At 44.0% G+C, this 26,761-nt stretch overlaps 1 protein-coding gene across 1 annotated transcript in view; it reads left to right on the top strand.

Moving 5' to 3' along the window:
• The first annotated feature begins 337 nt into the window (after positions 1-337).
• LOC121581383 (voltage-gated potassium channel subunit beta-1-like) overlaps positions 338-26,761 on the top strand; it is a 124,247-nt gene continuing 97,823 nt past the window's right edge. Inside the window, exon 1 of the mRNA XM_045224889.1 lies at positions 338-833. Within this exon, the coding sequence (XP_045080824.1) occupies positions 604-833 (230 nt within the window). The 5' untranslated portion in view covers positions 338-603. The remainder of the gene's footprint in view (positions 834-26,761) is intronic.

The raw sequence follows: 26,761 nt of genomic DNA, 5'->3' as shown, positions 1-26,761 counted from the left end.
AGATTTGGAAGACTGAAGATTTGTCTGTGTATGTGAGAGCGTGAGTGCGTGTGTTGGTCTGTGAAGATTTGGTTATTAGTGAGTAAGAGAGTCTGTGTGTGAGAGAGTGTGTGTGTCTGTGTGTGCTGCTCTGTATGCAGTGCAGTCTGCTCCTGGTTCTTGACTGGAGGGCTTAGCCGACGCTGGAGGGCGAAGGAGACCCCTCCACTACTGTGGACCCGCTGTCCCCTACACCCAGAGAACCTCCTCAGTGGCACAGACTAGCCTGAGAGGAGAGGAGGGAAGAAAAAGAGAAGGGCTGAGAGCCAGATAGAACAAACAGAAGAGAAAGAGGTAGATTGAGAGACAGAACGAGAAGGAGAACAGGATAGAGAGAGCGAGAGACAAATTGAGACATAAATAGAGAGAGAGAGAGAGAGAGAGAGAGAGAGAGAGTGACAGAGGTGACTTTTAGACAAAACAGTGAAGTGCAGGACTACCAAAGGAGAGACAAAGACCACCCCAGGAGAGACAAAGACACTACAGACACATACAGCCGAGTGAAGCCTGGAGCAGGGCAAGCAGCCCCAGTAGCCCACCACCACCGACAGTACAGCCACCACCATGCAGGTGTCGTTTGCATGTTCGGACCAGGACGGAGGAAGAGGAGGGTTGAGGCCCCCGGGGAATGGAGGGCACAGCAAGCAGAACGCCACCAGCGCCAACACGGCCAGCCAGGCGCGGGCACGCTTCCGTACGGTTGCCCTCATCGCCCGCAGCCTGGGCTCCTTTACCAACCGCTACCACCACAACCTCAAGGAGTCCACCGCCAAGCTCACTGGCATGAAGTACCGGTACGTAGATTAATTACTGTTGTAATAGTGGTAATGAGCGCTTATTCATGTGTTATACATGCTTAGTTAATTAGTTATTGATGCTTAAGTAATGAGTATTCGTATAGCGTGTTTACGATGTATTGTTTTAGCAGCTTATTCATGTGTTATAAAGCATTAGACTCAGTTGGAACCAGGAAGTGTCACATTGAAGAGTTTTACCATTTTCGTTTCAGGACAACCAGGGCTACAAGTAGAACACAAAACAATTTGACAAACAGTTGCATTCATGAGTTTTATTGACAAATGTCAATAAACAAATATGGTCCACCAAGCTAAAATTTTTTATAAGAATGTTGTAAGTACATAAATTGTTTGTTCAGTGGGAAGGTAATATCCACCTGAGTTTGTGACAACAACTATGTGAGCATATTACGGTATTGTAGACACTATGTCCTGGGATTTCCTATGATCTATGTAGAAGAACAGAAGCCCTTACCTTCTAAAGACTCTTACCGTGCCTTCAGAAAGTATTCATACCTTTTGATTTATTCCACATTTTGTTGTGTTACAGCCTGAATTGGATTAAATGGAAAAACAATTCTCACCAATCTACACACAATACCCCATAATGACAAAGTGAAAACATGTTTTTAGAAATGTTTGCAAATGTATTGAAAATGAAATACAGAAATATCTCATTTACATAAGTATTCACACCCCTGAGTCAATACCTTGTAGAATCACCTTTGGCAGTGATTACAATTGTAATCTTTCTGGGTAAGTTGGAGTCTTTCTGGGTAAGTCTCTAAGAGCATTCCACACCTGGATTGTGCAACATTTGCCCATTATTCTCTTCAAAATTCTTCAAGCTTTGTCAAATTGTTTGTTGTTCATTGCTAGACAACCATTTTCAGGTCTTGCCATAGATTTTCAAGTAGATTTACGTCAAAACTGTAACTCGGCCACTCAGGAAAATTCACTGTCTTCTTGGTAAACAACTCCAGTGTAGATTTGGCCTGGTGTTTTAGGTTATTGTCCTGCTGAAAGGTGAATTAATCTCCCAGTGTCTGATGGAAAGCAGACTGAACCAGGTTTTCCTCTAGGTTTTTGCCTGTGCTTAGCTCCATTCCGTTTCTTTTTTATCCTGGAAAAACTCCCAAGTCCTTAACAATTACAAGCATACCAATAACATTATGCAGCCACCACTATGCTTGAAAATATGGAGCGTGGTACTAAGTAATGTGTTGTATTGGATTTGCCCCAAACGTAACACTTTGTATTCAGGACAAAAAGTTAATTGCTTTGCCACATTTTTTGCAGTATTACTTTAGTGCCTTGTTTCAAACTGGATGCATGTTTTGGAATATTTTTATTCTGTACAGGGTTCCTTCTTTTCACTCTGTCAATTAGGTTAGTATTGTGGATTAACTACAATGTTGTTCATCTTTCTCCTATCACATCCATTAAACTCTGTAACTACTGTTTTGAAGTCACCATTGGCCTCATGGTGAAATTCCTGAGCGGTTTCGGTTTCCTTCCTCTCCGGCAACTGAGTTAGGAAGGACGCCTGTATCTTTGTAGTGACTGGGTCTATTAATACACCATCAAAAGTGTAATTAATAACTTCACCATGCTCAAAGGAATCTTCAATGTCTGCTTTTTTTAAAACACGTCTACCAATAGGAACCCTTCTTTACGAGACATTAGAAAACCTCCCTGGTCTTTGTGGTTAAATCTGTGTTTGAAATTCACTTCTCGACTGAGGGACCTTACAGATAATTATATGTGTGGGGTACAGAGATGCGGTAGTCATTCAAAAATCATGTTAAACACTATTATTGCGCACAGAGTCCTTGCAACTTAGTAGACTTGTTAAGAATTGTTTTACTCCTGAACTTATTTAGGCTCGCCTTAACAAAGGGATTGAATACTTATTGACTCAAAACATTTCAGCTTTTCATTTTTAATTAATTTGTAAATAAAATGAAAAACATAATTCCTCTTTGACATTATAGGGCATTGTGTAGGCCAGTGACACAAAATATAAATGTAATCCATTTTAAATTCAGGCTGTAACACAACAAAATTTGGAATACTTTCTGAAGACAATGTATGTGGCTTGTGTATAGTTTGTAGCTCAAACCGTTTGTACTTTACAGACGATTTTGTGAGAATAACCATTTTCGAGATCCACCCTTCTCACAAACACCGCTCTAGTTCAGCCCCCGTCAATCGCTGCAGCGGTTGCAAAAGAATTAGACAAATCCAATGCAAAAAAACAGAAATCTATTGCTCAAACACACAATGTTTAAGAGGGCTTAGAAGCACTAAATCACGCCGGAGTGACCGTGGGACTCAAGTGGTTATAGAGTCTTATGTAATGAGTCGTTGTGTGTTAGTTAATGAACTGTACAGCGTTTTCCATACAGAGTGTATTGACCATTAAGTCTTGAGTTATAGAGGGAGTAGTAACCTATAGGTAACCTCGTTTATTCTCCTCAGGACTTTGAACGGCCCCACAAACCGCGGCCTCAGCTTCCGGCAGGGCAGGCGGAGGGGCAGATTCCGGGTCGAGAGCCAGACCCGATCACCCGGTACAAAGACCGGGGCCTCACTGTGGTAGCGGTCAGCGTTGGCCTTCTGATGCTGTAGGTGGACGTGAGCAGTGTTTCACGTCTCCTCCGCACGCCGAAACCAGTCATCCACTGCAGGAGCTTCGGTTTGGCTCTGATGCCATGGTGCCAGAACCGGCTGATAATCTAAAACACATCAAAATGGCGATAGGTTAGTGGAGGAATGGCGGAGAGAGTTCTGGAGATATTCGGCACATGGCAAGAACACCGACCACTCCCTCGGCCTGTCCTGGCAGTAGGACCGCAGGAACCTACCCACATCTTGATTCACCCATTCCACCTGCCCATTAGACTCGGGGTGAAACACAGAGGTCAGGCTGACCGAGACCCCCAGACGTTCCATGAACGCCTTCCAGACCCTGGATGTGAACTGGGGACCCCGGTCAGACACTATGTCGTCTGGCACCCCGTAGTGCCGGAAGACGTGAGTGAACAGGGCCTCCACAGTCTGCAGGGCCGTGGAGAGACCGGGCAGAGGAAGGAGGCGGCAGGCTTTTGAAAAGCGGTCCACAATGACCAGGACGGTGGTGTTACCCTGAGAGAGGGCAAGATCAGTGAGAAAGTCAATACACAGGTGGGACCATGGCCGTTGTGGAACTGGTAAAGGCTGTAACTTACCCACTGGGAGGTGCCTAGGTACCTTGCTCTGGGCGCACACCGAGCAGGAGGAGACATACATCCTCACGTCCTTAGCAAAGGTAGGCTACCAGTACTTTCCGGTCAGGCAGCGCACTGTACGGCCGATATGTGGGTGACCAGAGGAGGGGGACGTGTGTGCCCAATAGATCAGACGGTCACGGACAAGAGATGGCACGTACTGTAGCCCAGCTGGGCACTGAGAGGGAGATGGCTCTGTGCGTAACGCCCGCTCTATGTCCGCGTCCATCGCCCATACTACTGGCACCACAATGCAGGAGGCCGGGAGTATGGGGTTGTTGTCTATTGGCCTCTCCTCTGTGTCGTACAGCCGTGACAGTGCGTCTGCCTTCACGTTGTTCGTACCCGGGATGTAAGACACTGTAAAATCAAACCGGGTGAAGAATAGGGTCCACCTGGCCTGGCGAGGGTTCAGTCTCCTTGCTGCCCAGATGTACTCCAGGTTATGGTGGTCCGTCCAGACGAGGAAAGGGTGTTTCGACCCTTCGAGCCAGTGCCTCCACATGGTCATGGCTCTGACAACAGCCAACAGCTCCCGATCACCAACGTTGTAGTTCTGCTCCGCCGGGCTGAGCTTCTTGGAGAAGAAGGCACAGGGGCGGAGCTTGGGTGGCATGCCCGAGCGTTGAGATAGGACAGCGCCTATCCCTACCTCGGATGCATCCACCTCCACTACGAAGGGTAGTGATGGATCGGGATGGGCCAGTACCCGGGTTGAGGTGAACAGAACCCTCAGGTTACTGAAGGCCCTGTCAGCCTCAGCAGACCAGCGGAGCCGGGACGGCCCACCCTTCAACAGAGATGTGATGGGAGTTGGGACCTTGCCAAAGCCCCAGATAAACCTCCGATAGTTGTTGGCAAAGCCAATAAAGCACTGCACCTCCTTTACCGTGGTTGGAGTCGGCCAATTACGCACGGCTGTAATGCGATCTCCCTCCATCTTCACACCTGAGGTGGTAATCCGGTATCCGAGGACGGAGACGGACTGTTGGAAAAACAGACACTTTTCTGCCTTGGCATGAAGGTCATGTTCCAACAGTCGGGCCAATACTTTGCGAACCAGGGACACATGTTCGGCGTGTGTAGCGGAATACACCAGAATGTCATTGATGTAGACCACTACACCGCGACCAAGCATGTCCCAAAACACCTCGTTCACAAAGGACTGGAAGACGGATGGAGCATTCATCAAACCGTATGGCATCACCAGGTATTCGTAATGCCCCGTGGTTGTGCTGAATGCTGTCTTCCACTCGTCCCCCTCTCGGACACGCACCAGGTTGTACGCACTCCGGAGATCTAATTTTGTGAAGAAGAGCGCCCCATGCATTGACTCGATTACCGATGGAATGAGGGGTAGAGGATAACTATAACGTATTGTCCCCTTGTTCAGTGCTCGGTAATCAATGCACCGGCGCAGACCTCCATCTTTCTTCTTCACAAAAAATAAACTCAAGGAGGCGGGCGAGGTGGAGGGACTTATGAACCCCTGGCGCAGGGACTCGTAGACGTATGTCTCCATCGACTCTGTTTCAGCCTACACATGACTCCTGGGAGGCACAGCGTCTACCCGGAGGTTTATCGCACAATCCCCCGACCGATGAGGTGGTAATTTGGTCGCCTGCGGTTTGGAAAACGCGTGCGCCAAATCGAGGGATTCGGGGGGAATGAGCACGATGGAGGTAGTGTCTGGACTTTCCACCGTGGTTGCACCAATGGAAACAGCTAGACACCTACCCTGACACTCTCGCAACCACCCCGTGAGAACCCTCTGCGGCCATGAAAAGGTGGGGTTGTGTAGTGCTAACCAGGGAAGACCCCAACACAACAGGGAAATCGGGAGACTCAAGTGCTTTGATGGGCAGTAGAAGGGATAGGGGTACAAATGGAATACCTAGACTATGAGCAAAAAACCTGTCCTTAAAGTTCCCAGCTGCGCCTGAATCGACCAGCGCCTTACACTGGGAAACTACTGTGTAATCAGGGAAGGTGACGTGTATGGTGCAGTGCGCAGCAGAGGGCTCTGAATGAGGGTGGGTTTGCGCTACCTGGGGTGATGTGAGAGTGCCCTGCCTGCCGCCTCCTGACCCAGAAGAACCCTGACGACAGCGTGCAGCAGAATGTCCTCTCCTGCCACAAGAGTGACACTGGAGCTGTCGTCCTCCGTTCTCCCGGTTCGCTGCACCACCCAGCTCCATCGGAACTGAATTCGGGTTGAAGGGAGGTGGAACGGACAGGCCCCCTCCAGGACATCCTCTTGCAACTAGCAGGTTGTCCAACCGGATGGCCATGTATCCCGTTAGGCTAGCTCCCTTCGGACGTCCTCTCGCAGGCTGCACCGGAAATGGTCGATGAGGGCCCGCTCGTTCCACCCGGACCCAGCCCCTAGAGTACGAAACTCCAGGGCAAAGTCCTGCGTGGTCCTCTTCCCCTGCCTCAGTTGGACCAGTCACTCGCCCCCCTCTCTTTCTTCGGGCGGGTGGTCGATGACTGCCCGGAAGAGGCGAGCGAACTCCCCGTAGTTGTCCATCGCGGCTCCTCCTTCACTCGAAACCGCGTTGGCCCACTCCAGGGCTTTCCCCGAGAGACAGGAGATGAGGGCAGACACCTTCTCCCGCTCCGATGGAGCCGGGCTGATGGTTGTGAAGTAGAGGTCCAGCTGCAGGAGGAATCGCTGGCAGCGGGCAACTGTCCCGTCATACTACCTAGGTCAGGATAGGTGAATCCCTCTGGGTGCTGGGGTGTGGGTGGCTGGATCCGGTCGCTCAGCTGGTCTCGAAGGATCGGGTCCTCTCCTCTCCAGGCGTTGGACGACCTGGAGAACCCGATCCATCGCTTCTCCCAAGCTGGCAAGCATATCAAAATGCTCCGGGACCCGTGCCTCGACTCCCGGCATGTTGGCTTCTCCTGCTGACTCCATGTTCAGGTGTGTGATTCTGTGGTGACTGATTTGAAGGAGTCAGGGTCAGGAGGACAAATCACAGAATAAAAGGTTTATTCCGAAACACAGTACGCAGCAATGCGTCAAACACTTTAGTGCGGAAAACAGGCGCACTGGAATAGAACGAAGCACACGGGTGAAAATAACCCGGCGATACAAAATACAAAGAGCTCCACCGAGCTAATCAAACCTCCACAATAAACAATCACACACAAAGACAAGGGGGCAGAGGGAACACTTATACAGGTACTGATGAGGGGATATGAACCAGGTGTGTGTAATAAACAAGACAAAACCAATGGAATGATGAGATGAGGAGCGGCAGTGGCTAGAAGGCCGGTAATGACGAAAGCCGAAGCCTGCCCGAACAAGGAGAGGAGGCAGCTTCGGAGAAAGTCGTGACAGTTGTAGGTTTACGTGGAAGTCTATATGTTACCATTTTCGCTTCCTTATGACAACATGAAGGAGGCTTAGTGATTATTAAGGTACTGTGTGGTCCTCTTCCCCTGCCTCAGTTGGACCAGTCGCTCGCCCGCCTCTCTTTCTTCGGGCGGGTGGTCGATGACTGCATTGCACAAGGGGAAGGTGCAATGCAGTCATTGCTAAAAAGGTAGATAATAATTACTTGAGTAAGAGTAATAATAGTTGTATTTGAAATACCCATTGAGGCTTAATGATCTGTGTAAGGTCATTGTATCATAGCAGAAACAGTGGGAGAGAGAAGGGAAAGTTTTCACAATGGACGCAACTACAGTAATTTAATGTTAATGGATTTGATGCAGATGAGCAAAACGCTGTGGTGGAAAAAGTACTCAATTGTCATACTTGAGTAAAAGTAAAGATACCTTAATAGAAAATGACTCAAGTAAAATTGAAGTCACCCATTACAATACTACTTGAGTAAAAGTAAAAAGATATCTGTTTTTAAATGTACTTAAGTACAGTGGTGGAAAAAGTACTAAATTGTCATTCTTAAGTAAAAGTAAAGATACCTTGATAGAAAATGACTCAAGTAAAATTGAAAGTCACCCATTACAATACTACTTGAGTAAAATAAAATAAATATCTGGTTTTAAATGTACTGAAGTACAGTGGTGGGAAAAGTACTAAATTCTCATACTTGAGTAAAAGTAAAAAGTGTGAGTAAATGCTATACATCAAATTCCTTTAAAAAGGTTATCCCTTTTAGATAAAACTATATTAAATATATTAATGTCACCAAATAACTGATTAAAACATACTGTTTTGTAATGGTCTACAGTAGCCTCAACAGAACCCTCTAGGGTAGCACCATGGTGTAGCAGAAGGACAGCTATTTTCCGTCTTCCTCTGGGTACATTGACTTCAATACAAAACCTAGGAGGCTTAAGGTTCTCACCCCCTTCCATAGTATTACACAGTAATTATGAGTACTTCTGGAGACATCCTCCAACCTATCAGAGCTCTTACAATATAAACTGACATGTTGTCCATCCAATCAAAGGATCAGATAATGAATCTAGTACTGAAAACATAAGCTACAGCTAGCTAGCACTGCAGCACATAAAATGTGGTGAGTAGTTGACTCAAAGAGAGAGAAGACAATAGTTGAACAGTTTTGAACAAATTCATTTCTTCAAAAATTAAGGAGAAGCAGCAGAGACATAGAGAGAGAGCTAGCTATATTTTGTTGAATTTTCTTCTTCTTAGTTTGCCTTTCATTGGTAGCTCAATTGGTAGAGCATGGCGCTTGTAACTCCAGGATGTATGCACACATGACTGTAAGTCGCTTTGGATAAAAGCGTCTGCTAAATGGCATATTATTATATTATTATTAATGCAGCTAATTTAGCATACTCAACAACCTGACTCAAACAGAGAGGAATGCTATTTATGTTAGCTAGCTGGCTAAGGCTATCCAACACTGCAACTTTTCCAAGTCAAAGTAAACTTTTGGTTTTATGAATTTATTGCCACCTGGGCCCACCAGTGTAACTGCTTGCCGTACACTGTCCTGAGTGATTGTACACATGGATTATAGGTTTACTAACGCGTTAGTTGTAGTTTGTTGACTATAACATTAATATGGTGACAACGATGTAGGCTGTGTAGCTGTTAGCGGTTATGCTATGAAGGTTTGGCTTGGAGAGGTTATTGTGACTGGTCACAGACAGCTGTTGTGTTGTGCAATGAAGTCCACAAGGAAAGGTGAGAAGGTGAGGAGGAGAGCGTGTAGATGAGAGAAGGAATTATACAACGAGCAAAATGATGATGCTGTATGTGGCTGCTATGAAACTAAACTGTGTGTGCAGGTGATCAGGGTGTATTCATTCCGCCAATTCTGTTGCAAATTGTTTCTTAAACGGAAGCAAACTGAATAAAATGGGGAGGGACCTACCTGAATTTGTCCAATAGAAACTCTCGTTTTAGTTTAGTATGGACTAATGATTATACCCCAGATCAGCTAGATGCAGGGAAGAGTGTGCAAGGTGGTATTGAATGTGTCACTGTCTTGATTACTCTAATTTGTCTCTTGAGCTGTGCACCTACGTTATAAACGTTCATTTGTAGGCTGGGTTGTAGCAACCTCATGATGGGTATAGGGCACATTCGAATATCATATAGTAGCCTAAACTTATCGATGTTACATTGAGCTTGGTGAATGGAATATGAATGACAGTCATCCAATATGCTATAATAGAAATAAGGCCATGCTTGTACCCGTATACGGGTTGAAAATGGCAGATTTGGGCACTGATAAGTGCCTAAATTGGCACGCAGTGGCTGTACAGTAGCATGCTATAAATTACGTCAGAGCTCAGGTTCTGCGCTTCAATGCGCTGTATCAGTTTTGACTGACAGCCGTTCTGAACACACTAGTTGGGCAACATTTTTTGTTGTCTGAGTGAGGGAAATTCTGTAAATTAAGAGGACTCAATGTATTTTGAAAGATGAGACGTTGAGGATTACAATAAATTCCACTTTGATGTCATCAAAGCAAGCCAAACACCCATGAGTCCAAATGTGCACTTCACATGTTCTTATCATAAAACTCAAATCATATACAGTCTCAATGTTTATGATCACAATTTTTGATGTACAGTTACAAGATGACATGGCGTCATACCCTGGGTTGTTCTGAACAGAATGAGTCTATGTTTGTCTATTGTAAAGATAATTTGCAGCGGAACCCGCACCTGAATGCTAGTGCTTGTAGGAGCCTATTTCTTTGCTTTCTTTAATGGATACATGTTTATTTTTATTTTGTTGCCATTTTCTCATGTTTAGCCTAATGTTTATGTTTCACGAATCTATAGGCCTACGGTGTCGCAATGCTGCTATTTAGAATGCTGGCTGGCGGCAATAATGTAGAGTATTTACTTGTTCAGTAGTTCAAGTGGGAAATTCAAACATTGCAGATTGTAAAATGAATTTTCGATGCAACAGCATACTAATCAGTGACCAATAGATTGTTTTAGAACATACAACTGTCCTGTAGCCTACCTTAGCTGTCTTTGCGCTCTCTCGCAGCTTGTATAGAAAGAATTGTGCTGTGTAAAACCAGTCTATTAATGCCAAATAATACAATCAGTCCACCGTCAAAACAATAGCTTACTAGGGATTGTTTCATTATGCAGACAATGCAGTCTAGCCTACTAGTCTATCTACAGCGCTTTCAGAAAGTATTCATTTTACATTACATTTTAGTCATTTAGCAGACGCTCTTATCCAGAGCGACTTACAGGAGCAATTAGGGTTAAGTGCCTTGCTCAAGGGCACATCGACAGATTTTTCACCTAGTCGGCTCGGGGATTAGAACCAGCGACCTTTCGTTTACTGGCACAACGCTCTTAACCACTAAGCTACCTTCCGTATTCATACCTCTTTACTTATTCCACATTATATTGTGTTACAGCCTGAATTCATAATGGATTAAATATATGTTTTTCTCTCTCACCTAACTACACATTAACCCATAATGACAAAGTGAAAACATGTTTTTGAAATTTTAGCACATTTATTGAAAATAAAATACAGAAATATTTAATTTACATAACAAAGTCAATACTTTGTAGAAGCACCTTTGGAGGCGATTACAGCTGTGAGTCTTTTTGGGTAAGTCTCTAAAAGCTTTGCACACCAGGATTATACATTATTTGCCTATTATTCTTTTTTAATTCTTCAAGCTCTGTCAAGTTGATTGTTGATCATTTCTAGACAGCCATTTTCAAGTCTTGCCATAGATGGTAAGCAACTGCAATGTAGATTTGGCCTTGTGTTTTAGGTTATTGTCCTGCTGAAAGTCCATGCAACCAATTATGTTAAGGACATTTTTACTCCTTAACTTTCACTTATTTACGCTTGCCATAACAAAGGGGTTGAATACTTATTGACTCAAGACATTCAGCTTTGCATTTATTATTCATTTCAAACATTTTCTACAAACAAAATTCCACTTTGACATTATGCGGTATTGTGTATCTATCAGTTACAATTTCATCCATTTTAAATTCAGGCTGTAACACAACAAAATTTAGAAAAAAAAAGTAAAGTGAATACTTTCTGAAGGCATTGTATATACAGTATTTAGCTGGTAGCCTATTTATATTGCACATTGGAACTCGGACTCCACGCTGTCCATCTCATCACTCGAAAGCTTACCAGTGTTCACAGAAGGGGGGTCGCTCTCATGAGCGCCGCTGGGTCTCTGGCAGTCATCAACTTGGTTTTCTGGGAGAGGAGGAGGAGGAGGAGAAGGAGGACCGGTATTCTCACTTGAGGATCTGTCACTATTCTTGAGGGGAGGAAGAAGAGGAGGAGCAAGGCCACTGTCATTGCCGGGCCTAGCTGCTGCATAAGTAGGCCTACTAGCTTCCACCTGCGATAGTGTGCAACTCAATATTAGGAAGATGTCCTTAATGTTTTGTACACTCAGTGTATATTGTCTGTCTGACTCACCGACTACCCATGTAGATTGGACAACACAAACACTTTGCTTGCTACATGTGAAAATTAAAAAAGGAGTGTTACTGTCAAAATGATTTTTTAAAAATTATAATATTTTGACATAGGTGTGAGATGACGGGCGCATGAGACCCCAGAGCTCGTAGGTCCCTCCACCTTGCGTGGGCTGTGGTGGTTTCAACTACGCCAGTGACTCATGACTCCTTTCATTTATAATGGGACATTTTTGATTGCGTCAACAAACAACAGTAATTCTGTGATGGCAGGGATGCAGTGTTGTGCTACAAACAAAACAACTAGAAGTGTTCTTGCTCTAGTTCCTTAATGGCACAGCTAGGAGAGCTCAAAAAAGCACCTTATAGTTGAAGACTCTTCTTGGAGTCATAGAAGTGCATTGATATTACTTAGGAACTGTGCACACTTTAGAGAAGTGTGTGGCCACTTGGAGACACCAGGTAGTCCTCTCACTCAAACCCTTTTATTTTTTCTCTTATGTTGCACCTACCCCACATTTTCCATGAATATTCTTATCATGTCATAGAATGTATCCAAAGTATTTTTAGATTTCGTTATCAACAAATGCAGGGAAAAGTACAATAAATGTGAAATCCACATAAAATCAAGCGTAATGTTTGGATTCAGTCTTGTGTCAGGTGAACTGTTGTGTCCTCAACTTTGGTCTAATAATTTTCCCATAATCTCCAAACTGTTCCCTTTCAATTGCTACCACGCTTATGCATATGCATTTTCAAATTTCTTCTGTAAGAAACATTTCAATTTAGCCCTATCCATATAGGCCAATTCCCACGAGTGTAAAGGGTATAAAAAAAAGTGGCTGCCGTCCTCCTAATCTTAAACGGCACCGACTGCAACTGGTGTGTGGGTGTGTGTGTATGCATCCTCATGTGTGTTTGTTTGTGGAGCTGTCACGCTCTGCCTCTAATGCCACATTGGGAAACATCTGAGGGTGTAATCCTGAAGCAGTGTGCCAACAGAGTGAGAGCAGTGAGAGCAAGCGAGAGCAAGCGAGAGCAGCGAGACCAGACGGAACCACAATGTGATAATACCGCCGTTAGATTCATTCACAGTTGTCAAGGAGTGTGAAAAATAGTTGTTTATTTTTAATTTTTGGTTGTTGTAATTTTTATCCCCTATTTCTCCCCAATTTTGTGATTACGATCTTGTCTCATTGTTGCAACTCCTCAACAAGCGGGGGCTGTCAGCATTGGAGAGTGTCTCTTCCAGCCTGAATGATTCTACATCTTTATAAGGAAGTCTCACACCAGTTTACTTCACACAAAAAACGACATGGCTCTGCCTCGTTTCTAACAAGTCTCTCTGAAATGACCACTTGTATTTCTGCAATGAAATCTAAAACGTGGAGAATGGGATGCTAGAAGCTTAGTGAACCAATGGAATCTAAAAAGTGGAGAATGGAATGCTACAAGCTTAGTGAACCAATTTAATCGAAACATTTAATCAAATTGTATTTGTCACAAGCGCCGAATACAACAGTGTAGACTTTACTGTGAAATGCTTGCTTACGAGCCATTCCCAATGATGCAGAGTTAAACATTAATTATAAAAAGAAAAATAGTAACACAAGAGGAATAAAATACACAAGAATGGAGCTATATACAGGGAGTACAAGTACCATATCAATGTGCATAGGTATGAGGTACTTGAGGTAAATATGAAGGCAGGGTAAAGTGACTAGGCATCAGGATAGATAATAATATGAGTAAAATAAAGAACAGAGTAGCAGCAGCATATGATGAGTGTAAAAGTTTGTGTGTATGTTTGTGCGTATGTGTGTTTGTACTGTGTCGGTGTGTGTGTGTGTGTATGTGTGTGTGTGCATATGTAGTATATGTGAATGTGTGTGGGTTTTGTGTGAGATTGTCAGTGTAGTAAGTGTGAGTGAGTGTGTATATACAGTAATGTGTATATATAGTCTTGTGAGTGTGCATAGAGTCAGTGCAAGCTAGAGTATGGGATGTATGTGGAGTATGGGACGCTACATGCTTAGTGAACCAGTGGAATCTAAAAAGTGGAGTATGGGACGCTACATGCTTAGTGAACCAGTGGAATCTAAAAAGTGGAGTATGGGACGCTACATGCTTAGTGAACCAAGTGACATGGTATGATATTAGAGAGACAGTTGCCCCAGGAATTTGGACTGAGTTTCGGAAACCCTGCGCTAAATTACTAAAATGTAAATAATTAGACTCAAAATCGCACCCTATTCCTTATTAAGTGCACTGCTTTTGACCAGAGCCAAATGAGCCCTGTCCCGGTCAAATGTAGTGCACTATATAGGGGATAGGGTGCCATTTAGGACACAGTCAGTGTGTCGCGGTCTGGCTTTGGGCAACCGGTTTTAATCAACTGGTGACTTATTAGACCTTAAGCCATTGTCTCGCATCAGATGGCGTCACTCCTAAAGTGATGCTCGTCCCTCAACTGATCTGTCTTGTAGGACTTGAAACTCATATTCACATTTTAGTATTCCAGAACATCCGCCATTCAAAAACAAAAACATAGTTCCTAATTCATGATATCACTGTGATCGTGTATGACTTTGCATGAAATAGGCAGAATAACTAGCAAATGTATTACAAATGTTGTGACAGTGATTTAATAGTTTGCAATTGTGAGAAAATAAAAACAAAGCAGTGGCTTTGTGCAAGGACATCGGTCGCCAGTGCAGTACTTGACCAGCTGCTTAGCTAACTGTTGTTGCTAGCTTACTTACATAGTTAGCTAGCTAGCTCTACATTGACTGACAAAAAAATTATTAGCCTGTTTAAATTATCCTGAAGTTGTAGACATGCAGCCCCAAAATTAAAGGAACATTTCACTGCTGCTCTTTTTTATTATTTTCTACATTGTAGAATAGTAGTGAAGATATCAAAAATTATACAGCTGCACCATCGAGAGCATCCTGACTGGTTGCATCACCGCCTGGTATGGCAACTGCTTGGCCTCCGACTGCAAGGCACTACAGAGGGTAGTGCGTACGGCCCAGTACATCACTGGGGCCAAGCTTCCTGCCATCCAGGACCTCTATACCAGGCGGTGTCAGAGGAAGGCCCTCAAAATTGTCAAAGACTCCAGCCACCCTAGTCATAGACTGTTCTCCCTGCTACCGCACGGCAAGCGGTACCGGAGTGCCAAGTCTAGGTCCAAAAGACTTCTCAACAGCTTTTACCCCCAAGCCATAAGACTCCTGAACAGCTAATCATGGCTACCCGGACTATTTGCACTGCCCCCCCACCCCATCCTTTTTACGCTGCTGCTACTCTGTTAATTATTTATGCATAGTCACTTTAACTCTACCCACATGTACATATTACTTCAACTATCTCAACTAGCCGGTGCCCCCGCACATTGACTCTGCACCGGTACCCCCCTGTATATATAGCCTCCCTACTGTTATTTTATTTTACTTCTGCTCTTTTTTTCTCAAAACTTTTTTTGTTGTTATTTTATTTTTACTTTTTTTAAATAAATAAATTATTAAAATAAATGCACTGTTGGTTAAGGGCTGTAAGTAAGAATTTCACTGTAATGTCTGCACCTGTTGTATTCGGCGCATGTGACCAATAAAATTTGATTTGATTTGATTTGATCAAAACTATGAAATAACAAATATGGAATCTTGTACTAACCAAAAAATTGTTAAACAAATGAAAATATATTTTATATTTGAGACTCTTCAAATCGCCACCCTTTGCCTTGATGACAGCTTTGCACACTCTTGGCATTTTTTTAAAACACTTTTTTGGTTACTACATGATTCCATATGTGTTATTTCATAGTTTTGATGTCTTATTCTACAATGTAGAAAATACTAAAAAGAAAGAAAAACCCTTGAATGAGTAGGTATGTCCAAACTTTGGACTGGTAGTGTATACTGGAGCTAGGTTTAAACATGGTCCGTGTCTTGTTGCCATGGTTGGTGTGTTTATAAGTAAGCTACTGTATTACTTTGTTGGTTAGCGAGCAGAGATGACCATGACCACGAATCATAGTTAACAAGTTTTAATCAATCAATCAATCAATTTTATTTTATATAGCCCTTCTTACATCAGCTAATATCTCGAAGTGCTGTACAGAAACCCAGCCTAAAACCCCAAACAGCTAGTAATGCAGGTGTAGAAGCACGGTGGCTAGGAAAAACTCCCTAGAAAGGCGAAAGCCTAGGAAGAAACCTAGAGAGGAACCAGGCTATGAGGGTGGCCAGTCCTCTTCTGGCTGTGCCGGGTGGAGATTATAACAGAACCATGCCAAGATGTTCAAAAATGTTCATAAGTGACAAGCATGGTCAAATAATAATCAGGAATAAATCTCAGTTGGCTTTTCATAGCCGATCATTAAGAGTTGAAAACAGCAGGTCTGGGACAGGTAGGGGTTCCATAACCGCAGGCAGAACAGTTGAAACTGGAATAGCAGCAAGGCCAGGCGGACTGGGGACAGCAAGGAGTCACCACGGCCGGTAGTCCCGACGTATGGTCCTAGGGCTCAGGTCTCTCAGTTGGCTTTTCATAGCCGATCATTAAAGAGTTGAAAACAGCAGGTCTGGGACAGGTAGGGGTTTTCGTGAGCCGCAGGCAGAACAGTTGAAACTGGAATAGCAGCAAGGCCAGGCGGACTGGGGACAGCAAGGTGTCATCATGCCCGGTAGTCCTGACGTATGGTCCTAGGGCTCAGGTTCTCAGAGAGAAAGAGAGAACGAGAGAATTAGAGAGAGCATACTTAAATTCACACAGGACACTGGATAAGACAGGAGAAGTACTCCAGGTATAACCAACTAACCCCAGCCCCCGACACATAAACTACTGCAGCATAAATACTGGAGGCTGAGACAGGAGCGGTCCGGAGACACTGTGGCCCCATCCGAAGAAACCCCGGACAGGGCCAAACAGGAAGGATATAACCCCACCCACTCCGCCAAAGCACAGCCCCCGCACCACTAGAGGGATATCCCCAACCACCAACTTACAATCCTGAGACAAGGCCGAGTATAGCCCACAGAGGTCTCCACCACAGCACAAACCAAGGGGGGCGCCAACCCAGACAGGAAGATCACGTCAGTAACTCAACCCACTCAAGTGACGCACCCCTCCCAGGGACGGCATGAAAGAGCACCAGCAAGCCAGTGACTCAGCCCCTGCAACAGGGTTAGAGGCAGAGAACCCCAGTGGAGAGGGGAACCGGCCCGGCAGAGACAGCAAGGGCTGTTCGTTGCTCCAGCCTTTCCGTTCACCTTCACACTACTGGGCCAGACTACACTCAATCATATGACCTACTGAAGAGATAAGTCTTCAGTAAAGACTTAAAGGTTGAGACCGAGTCTGCGTCTCTCACATGGGTAGGCAGACTGTTCCATAAAAATGGAGATCTATAGGAGAAAGCCCTGCCTCCCGCTGTTTGCTTAGAAATTCTAGGGACAATTAGGAGGCTCTGCGTCTTGTGACCGTAGCGTACGTATTGGTATGTACGGCAGGACCAACTCGGAAAGATAGGTAGGAGCAAGCCCATGTAACGCTTTATAGGTTAACAGTAAAACCTTGAAATCAGCCCTTGCCTTAACAGGAAGCCAGTGTAGGGAAGCTAGCACTGGAGTAATATGATCAAATTTCTTGGTTCTAGTCAGGATTCTAGCAGCCGTATTTAGCACTAACTGAAGTTTATTTAGTGCTTTATCCGGTAGCCGGAAAATAGAGCATTGCAGTAGTCTAACCTAGAAGTAACAAATGCATGGATTAATTTTTCTGCATCATTTTTGGACAGAAAATTTCTGATTTTTGCAATGTTACGTAGATGGAAAAAAGCTGTCCTTGAAACAGTCTTGATATGTTCGTCAAAAGAGAGATCAGGGTCAAGAGTAACACCGAGGTCCTTCACAGTTTTATTTGAGACGACTTTACAACCATCTAGATGAATTGTCAGATTTAACAGAAGATCTCTTTGTTTCTTGGGACCTAGAACAAGCATCTCTGTTTTGTCCGAGTTTAAAAGTAAAAAGTTTTCAGCCATCCACTTCCTTATGTCTGAAACACAGGCTTCTAGCGAGGGCAATTTTGGGGCTTCACCATGTTTCATTGAAATGTACAGCTGTGTGTCATCCGCATAGCAGTGAAAGTTAACATTATGTTTTCGAATAACATCCCCAAGAGGTAAAATATATAGTGAAAACAATAGTGGTCCTAAAACGGAACCTTGAGGAACACCGAAATGTACAGTTGATTTGTCGGAGGACAGACCATTCACAGAGACAAACTGATATCTTTCCGACAGGTAGGATCTAAACCAGGCCAGAACTTGTCCGTGTAGACCAATTTGGGTTTCCAGTCTCTCCAAAAGAATGTGGTGATCGATGGTGTCAAAGGCAGCACTAAGGTCTAGTAGCACGAGGACAGATGCAGAGCCTCGGTCTGACGCCATTAAAAGGTCATTTACCACCTTCACAAGTGCAGTCTCAGTGCTATGATGGGGTCTAAAACCAGACTGAAGCATTTCGTATACATTGTTTGTCTTCAGAAAGGCAAGTGAGTTGCTGCGCAACAGCTTTTTTCTAAAATTTTTGAGAGGAATGGAAGATTCGATATAGGCCGGTAGTTTTTATATTTTCCGGGTCAAGGTTTGGCTTTTTCAAGAGAGGCTTTATCACTGCCACTTTTAGTGAGTTTGGTACACATCCGGTGGATAGAGAGCTGTTTATTATGTTCAACATAGGAGGGCCAAGCACAGGAAGCAGCTCCTTCAGCAGTTTAGTAGGAATAGGATCCAGTATGCAGCTTGAAGGTTTAGAGGCCATGATTATTTTCATCATTGTGTCAAGAGATATAGTACTAAAACACTTAAGTGTCTCTCCCGATCCCAGGCCCTCGTAGATCTGTGCAGATCCAGGACAGCTAAGCCCTGGAGGAATACGCAGATTCAAAGAGGAGTCCGTAATTTGCTTTCTAATGGTCATGATCTTTTCCTCAAAGAAGTTCATGAATTTATCACTGCTGAAGTGAAAGCCATCCTCTCTTGGGGAATGCTGCTTTTTAGTTAGCTTTGCAACAGTATCAAAAAGAAATTTTGGATTGTTCTTATTTTCCTCAATTAAGTTGGAAAAGTAGGATGATCGAGCAGCAGTGAGGGCTCTTCGGTACTGCACGGTACTGTCTTTCCAAGCTAGTCGGAAGACTTCCAGTTTGGTGTGGCGCCATTTCCGTTCCAATTTCCTGGAAGCTTGCTTCAAAGCTCGGGTATTTTCTGTATACCAGGGAGCTAGTTTCTTATGACAAATGTTTTTCGTTTTTAGGGGTGCAACTGCATCTAGGGTATTGCGCAAGGTTAAATTGAGTTCCTCAGTTAAGTGGTTAACTGATTTTTGTCCTCTGACGTCCTTGGGTAGGCAGAAGGAGTCTGGAAGGGCATCAATGAAGCACGGGGGTGGCAGCATTATGCTGTGGGGGTGGTTTGCTGCAGGAGGGACTGGTGCACTTCACAAAATAGATGGCATCATTAGGAAGGAAAATTATGTGGATATATTGAAGCAACATCTCAAGACATCAGTCAGGAAGTTAAAGCTTGGTCGCAAATGGGTCTTCCAAATGTACAATGACCCCAAGCATACTTCCAAAGTTGTGGCAAAATGGCTTAAGGACAACAAAGTCAAGGTATTGGAGTGGCCATCACAAAGCCCTGACTGAAAAAGTGTGTGCGAGCAAGGAGGCCTACAAACCTGACTCAGTTACACCAGCTCTGTCTGGAGGAATGGGACAAAATTCACCCAACTTATTGTGGGAAGCTTGTGGAAGGCTACCCGAAACGTTTGACCCAAGTTAAACAATTTAAAGGCAATGCTACCAAATACTAATTGAGTGTATGTAAACTTCTGACCCACTGGGAATGTGATTTACATTTTAGTCATTTAGCAGACGCTCTTATCCAGAGCGACTTACATTTTTTCATATATTTTTGTCATACTGGCCCCCCGTGGAAATCAAACCCACAACCCTGGCGTTGCAAGCGCCATGCTCTACCAACTGAGCTACACGGGGCCCATTATGAAAGAAATAAAAACTGAAATAAATAATTCTCTCTACTATTATTCTGACATTTCACATTCTTAAAATAAAGTGGTGATCCTAACTGACCTAAGACAAGGAATTTTTACTAGGATTAAATGTCAGGAATTGTGAAAAACTGACCTTAAATGTATTTGGCTAAGGTGTATGTAAACTTCCGACTTCAACTGTAGACAAGATCTTGCTACCATGGAAAGGAAAATACCTGTCTATTTGTGGAAAAATCACCCTGATTAACTCTTTAGTCATATCCCAGTTTAACTATTTGCTAATGGCCTTGCCTACACCTAACGACCTGTTTTTTGAAATTATATGAGCAAAAAATATATTTTATTTGGAACGGCAAGCCAGACTAAATTAAACAGGTCTATTTATATAATTAATATGATTTCGGAGGGCAGAAATGATTAAATATTAAAGCATTAGACCTTTCACTAAAGGCTTCAGTCAAACAAAAGTTATACTTAAATCCGAACTGGTTCTCTAGCAGATTAGTAAGAATGTCTCACCCCATGTTCAATAATGGCTTTTTTCCCTTTATTCAGATTACAACCTCTCACCTTTGCTTATTTGAAAATTAAATAATCTCCAAAATATTGCTTTTCTTAAACAAGCCATAGAAAGTTGGTTGCAATTTCAGTTTAATCCACCAGAAAAGACAGAACAAATAATACAACAAATATTATGGTTAAACTCCAATAAACTAATTGATAAAAAAACATTTTTTGAAAAAATGTTTAAAATCATTGTAAATTTACATTTTAGTCATTTAGCAGACGCTCTTATCCAGAGCGACTTACAGTTAGTGAATACATATTTTTTTATACTGGCCCCCCGTGGGAATCAAACACACAACCCTGGCATTGCAAACGCCATGCTCTATCAACTGAGCTACATCCCTGCCGGCCATTCCCTCCCCTACCCTGGACGACGCTGGGCCAATTGCGCGCCGCCCATGAGTATCCCGGTCGCGGCCGGCTGCGACAGAGCCTGGATTCGAACCAGGATCTCTAGTGGCACAGTTAGCACTGCGATGCAGTGCCTTAGACCACTGCGCCACTCAATGATATCATACAGTGGGGAAAAAAAGTATTTAGTCAGCCACCAATTGTGCAAGTTATCCCACTTAAAAAGATGAGAGAGGCCTGTAATTTTCATCATAGGTACACGTCAACTATGACAGACAAATTGAGAAATTTTTCTCCAGAAAATCACATTGTAGGATTTTTAATGAATTTATTTGCAAATTATGGTGGAAAATAAGTATTTGGTCACCTACAAACAAGCAAGATTTCTGGCTCTCACAGACCTATAACTTCTTCTTCAAGAGGCTCCTCTGTTCTCCACTCGTTACCTGTATTAATGGCACCTGTTTGAACTTGTTATCAGTATAAAAGACACCTGTCCACAACCTCAAACAGTCACACTCCAAACTCCACTATGGCCAAGACCAAAGAGCTGTCAAAGGACACCAGAAACAAAATTGTAGACCTGCACCAGGCTGGGAAGACTGAATCTGCAATAGGTAAGCAGCTTGGTTTGAAGAAATCAACTGTGGGAGCAATTATTAGGAAATGGAAGACATACAAGACCACTGATAATCTCCCTCGATCTGGGGCTCCACGCAAGATCTCACCCCGTGGGGTCAAAATGATCACAAGAACGGTGAGCAAAATCCCAGAACCACACGGGGGACCTAGTGAATGACCTGCAGAGAGCTGGGACCAAAGTAAAAAAGCCTACCATCAGTAACACACTACGCCGCCAGGGACTCAAATCCTGCAGTGCCAGACGTGTCCCCCTGCTTAAGCCAGTACATGTCCAGGCCCGTCTGAAGTTTGCTAGAGTGCATTTGGATGATCCAGAAGAGGATTGGGAGAATGTCATATGGTCAGTTGAAACCAAAATAGAACTTTTTGGTAAAAACTCAACTCGTCGTGTTTGGATGACAAAGAATGCTGAGTTGCATCCAAAGAACACTATACCTACTGTGAAGCATGGGCGGTGGAAACATCATGCTTTGGGGTTGTTTTTCTGCAAAGGGACCAGGACGACTGATCCGTGTAAAGGAAAGAATGAATGGGGCCATGTATCGTGAAATTTTGAGTGAAAACCTCCTTCCATCAGCAAGGGCATTGAAGATGAAACGTGGCTGGGTCTTTCAGCATGACAATGATCCCAAACACACCGCCCGGGCAACGAAGTAAGAAGCATTTCAAGGTCCTGGAGTGGCCTGGCCAGTCTCCAGATCTCAACCCCATAGAAAATCTTTGGAGGGAGTTGAAAGTTCGTGTTGCCCAGCGACAGCCCCAAAACATCACTGCTCTAGAGGAGATCTGCATGGAGGAATGGGCCAAAATACCAGCAACAGTGTGTGAAGTTTCATTTAAGGACCAAAAAATTGGCCGCTGTGCCATATAGATTGCAAAATAGTTGGGAAGAGATTTTCGATGTACCGATTCCATGGTACATCGTTCATGAACTGATACGCAAAACAACGCCGGATTCAAAACTTAGAATCTTTTCAATTTATATTATATTCCGAAATTCTTGCAAACAATAGTGTATTCGGAAAGTATTCAGACAACTTCCCTTTTCCACATTTTGTTACATTACAGCCTTATTCTAAAATTGATTTTTTTTTTCTCATCAATCTACACAAATGCCCCATAATGACTAAGCGAAAACAGGTTTTTTGAAATTTTTGCAAATATATTAGAAATATGACACTTAAAATTGAGCTCAGGTGCATCCTGTTTCCATTGATCATCCATTCAACAACTTGATTGGAGTCCACCTGTGGTAAATTCAATTGATTGGACATGATTTGGAAAGGCACACACTTGTCTATATAAGATCCCACAGTTGACAGTGCATGTCAGAGCAAAAACCAAGCCATGAGGTCAAAGGAATTGTCCTTAGAGCTCCGAGACAGGATTGTGTCAAGGCACAGATCTGGGGAAGGGTACCAAAAAATTACTGCAGCATTGAAGGTCCCCAAGAACACAGTGGCCTCCGTCATTCTTAAATGGAAGAAGTTTGGAGCCACCAAGACTCTTCCTATAGCTGGCCGCCTGGCCAGACTGAGCCATCGGGGGAGAAGGGCCTTGGTCAGGGAGGTGACCAAGAACCCGATGGTCACTCTGACAGAGCTCCATTGTTCCTCTGTGGAGATGGGAGAACCTTCCAGAAGGACAACCATATCTGCAGCACTCCACCAATCAGGCCTTTATGGTAGAGTGGCCAGACAGAAGCTACTCCTCAGTAAAAGGCACATGACAGCCCGCTTGGAGTTTGCCAAAAGGCACCTAAAGGACTCTCAGACCATGAGAAACAAGATTCTCTGGTCTGATGAAACCAAGATTGAACACTTTGGCCTGATTGCCAAGCATCTGGAGGAAACCTGGCACCATCCCTACAGTGAAGCATGGTGGTGGCAGCATCTTGCTGTGGGGATGTTTTTCAGCAGCAGGGACTGGAAGACTAGTCAGGATCATGGGAAAGATGAACGGAGCAAAGTACAGAGAGATCCTTGATGAAAACCTGCTCAAGAGCGCTCAGGACCTCAGACTGGGGCGAAGGTTCACCTTCCAACAGGACAAGGACCCTAAGCACAGTCAAGACAACACAGGAGTGGCTTCGGGACAAGTCTCTGAATGTCCTTGAGTGGCCCAGCCAGAGTCAGGACTTTAACCCGATCGAACATCTCTGGAGGGACCTGAAAATAGCTGTGCTGCGACGCTCCCCATCCAACCTGACAGAGCTTGAGAGGATCTGCAGAGAAGAATGGGAGAAACTCTCCAAATACAGGGGTGCCAAGCTTGTACCGTCATACCCAAGAAGACTCGAGTATGTAATCGCTGCCAAAGGTCCTTCATCAAAGTACTGAGTATAGGGACTAAATAGTTATGTAAATGTATTGTTTTCATTTTTTATTTTCTAAAAACCTGGCTTTGCTTTGGCATTATGGGGTATTGTGTGTAGATTGATGATGGGAAAAAAACAATTTAATCAATTTTAGAGTATGGCTGTACCATAACAAAATGTGGGAATAGTCAAGGGGTCTGAATACTTTCCGAATGCACTGTATATGGGGGATACAACCATCCCAGCTCTGCAGATTTTGCTGCGAAGAGACAGACTCATTAGATAATTTGTTTTGGTACTGTCCATATGTAGCTTGTTTTTGGTCGCAAGTCCAGGAATGGCTGAAGAATTGCAACATTTACCTGGAGCTAACTCTGCAAATACCACTGCTGGGTGACTTGAAAAGTCGTAGTCAATCGATCAATGATATTATAATTGTGGGTTCAGTTTCCCACAGGGAGCCAGTATGAAAAATGTATGCACTCACTAACTGTAAGTCGCTCTGGATAAGAGCGTCTGCTAAAATGTAAATAATACTTTTAGCAAAAATGTTTATCTTTAATTTATAATCTGTAGAAACTATGAGAATAGAAAAGGGTTCAGAACTTTTGTGAAACATCACAGCACAGTTGAAAAATATATGGCAAATAGAATGAAAAAAAATTGATGGTGTTAAGAGATAGATGGGAGGGGTTGAGTGAAGCTAAAGGGTGAGACTAAAAACAACAAGGTAACTAATGTAAATATATTGTGTCCGTTAAATGTATTTAGGTTCAGAACATTTGTGAAACAGCACACTTAAAAATATATGGCAAATAGAAATCAAACTGTGTTGTCGTCCATTAGTTTACTCCAATTAGGGGAGGTGTGGTAGGGTAAGAAATAAAACAAAATACCAATTAATCTCTGCTTCAAAATAGTCAATAGTGAAATATCAAAACAACACCAACAACTCAGAGTCAGAATCTCAGTCATTGGTCAATTGAACATCACCACTGAATAGTCATTCTTTCTGGAGGCCTGCTGGTCCTTTGAGACTTTTGCAGGGTCAGAGGCATTGTGTCAGAAGCTACCGTCACACTCCCAGTACCTGGTGTCACAGGTCAAAACCACATCCATCAATACAGCTACAACTTTCCCCCTTCTTATAACCAGGTGGCGAATCGCATCTCTGCATGTCTGGCAGACATATCAGTGTGGATGTCGGAACACCACCTCAAGCTGAACCTCGGTAAGACAGAGCTGCTCTTCCTCCCGGGGAAGGACTGCCCGCTCCATGATCTCGCCATCACGGTTGACAACTCCATTGTGTCCTCCTCCCAGAGTGCAAAGACCTTGGCGTGACCCTGGACAATACCTTGTCGCTCCGCTAACATCAATGCGGTGACCCAATCCTGCAGGTTCATGCTCTACAACATTCGCAGAGTACGACCCTACCTTACACAGAAAGCGGACAGGTCCTACTCCAGGCACTTGTCATCTCCCGTCTGGATTACTGCAACTCGCTGTTGGCTGGGCTCCCTGCCTGTGCCATTAAAACCCCAACTTATTCAGAACGCTGCAGCCCGCTCTGGTGTTCAACCTTCCCCAAGTTCTCTAATGTCACCCCGCTCCTCCGCACACTCCACTGGCTTCCAGTTGAGGCTCGCATCTACTACAAGACCATGGTGCTTGCCTCACGGAGCTGTGAGGGGAACAGCACCTCTTACCTTCAGGCTCTGATCAGACCCTACACCCAAACGAGGGCACTACGTTCATCCACCTCTGGCCTGCTAGCTCCCCTACCTCCACGGAAGCACAGTTTCCGCTCAGCCCAGTCAAAGCTATTCGCTGCTCTGGCACCCCAATGGTGGAACAAGCTCCCCCCACGACGCCAGGACAGCGGAGTCACTGACCACCTTCCGGAGACACTTGAAACCCTACCTCTTTCAGGAATACCTGGAATACTATAAAGTAATCCTTCTTCCCCCACAAAAAAAAATTTAAAATAAAAATACAAGTGGTTGTCCCACTGGCTATCATAAGTTGAATGCACCAATTTGTAAGTTGCTCTGGATAAGGCGTCTGCTAAATGATGTAAATGTAACTTCTATTGTAGTGTTCTCTGTATTATGGAGGCTTAGTTGATTGTTTATGCAAAGCTTGGAGTCTAAATTGGAGAAAAGCAGAGTTATTAGTAAGAAGGGGATGGTGTGGGTGTCTGACTGGTTTCTGTTGGGGGTGGGTATTGTGTGTGAAGGTTAGTATGCATGATCTATTGACACAAGGGGGATGGGTGGGTATTGTGTGTGAAGGTTAGTATGCATGATCTATTGACACAAGGGGGATGGGTGGATATAGTACCTAGTAGTGGTCGATGAGACACCTAGTAATTGTACTGGTGCATGCCCTGAACTGATGATATCTAAAAGCAAATATATGTTGTCTGTCTTTGAAGGAGCTGAAGCATATGTGGGCCTCCGTTCTCAAGCACATCTGTGATGTACACAGATGGACAGAGGAAGGGGAGGAGGTCCACTGTCAACACCCTGATCTGTCCAATGATGATCGTGGCAAAAAAGTGGCTGTCCATGGACTCAGCTGTGTTTGAAGACCTCTGACAATTGTGTTGGACAAACGTTTAACAACTGATCTCTCACAAATGGCCATATTCAAACATACAGGCTAGTAGTCATTAATAACAGCATGAAGTTTTTATATTTTCAATCAGAAAAGCCAAAAGACTTAGTCTACTCGTTTTGTCTTTATAAACACAGAGGCCATCTGGCGGCATTCCACAGTGCTCTCCTGAAGGAGCGGACACATCCTGGAGCATAA

Source organism: Coregonus clupeaformis, chromosome 14 (genome assembly GCF_020615455.1).
Source record: "Coregonus clupeaformis isolate EN_2021a chromosome 14, ASM2061545v1, whole genome shotgun sequence".
NCBI classification, from domain to species: Eukaryota; Metazoa; Chordata; class Actinopteri; order Salmoniformes; family Salmonidae; genus Coregonus; species Coregonus clupeaformis.
This window is presented reverse-complemented; position numbering and strand designations above follow the sequence as displayed.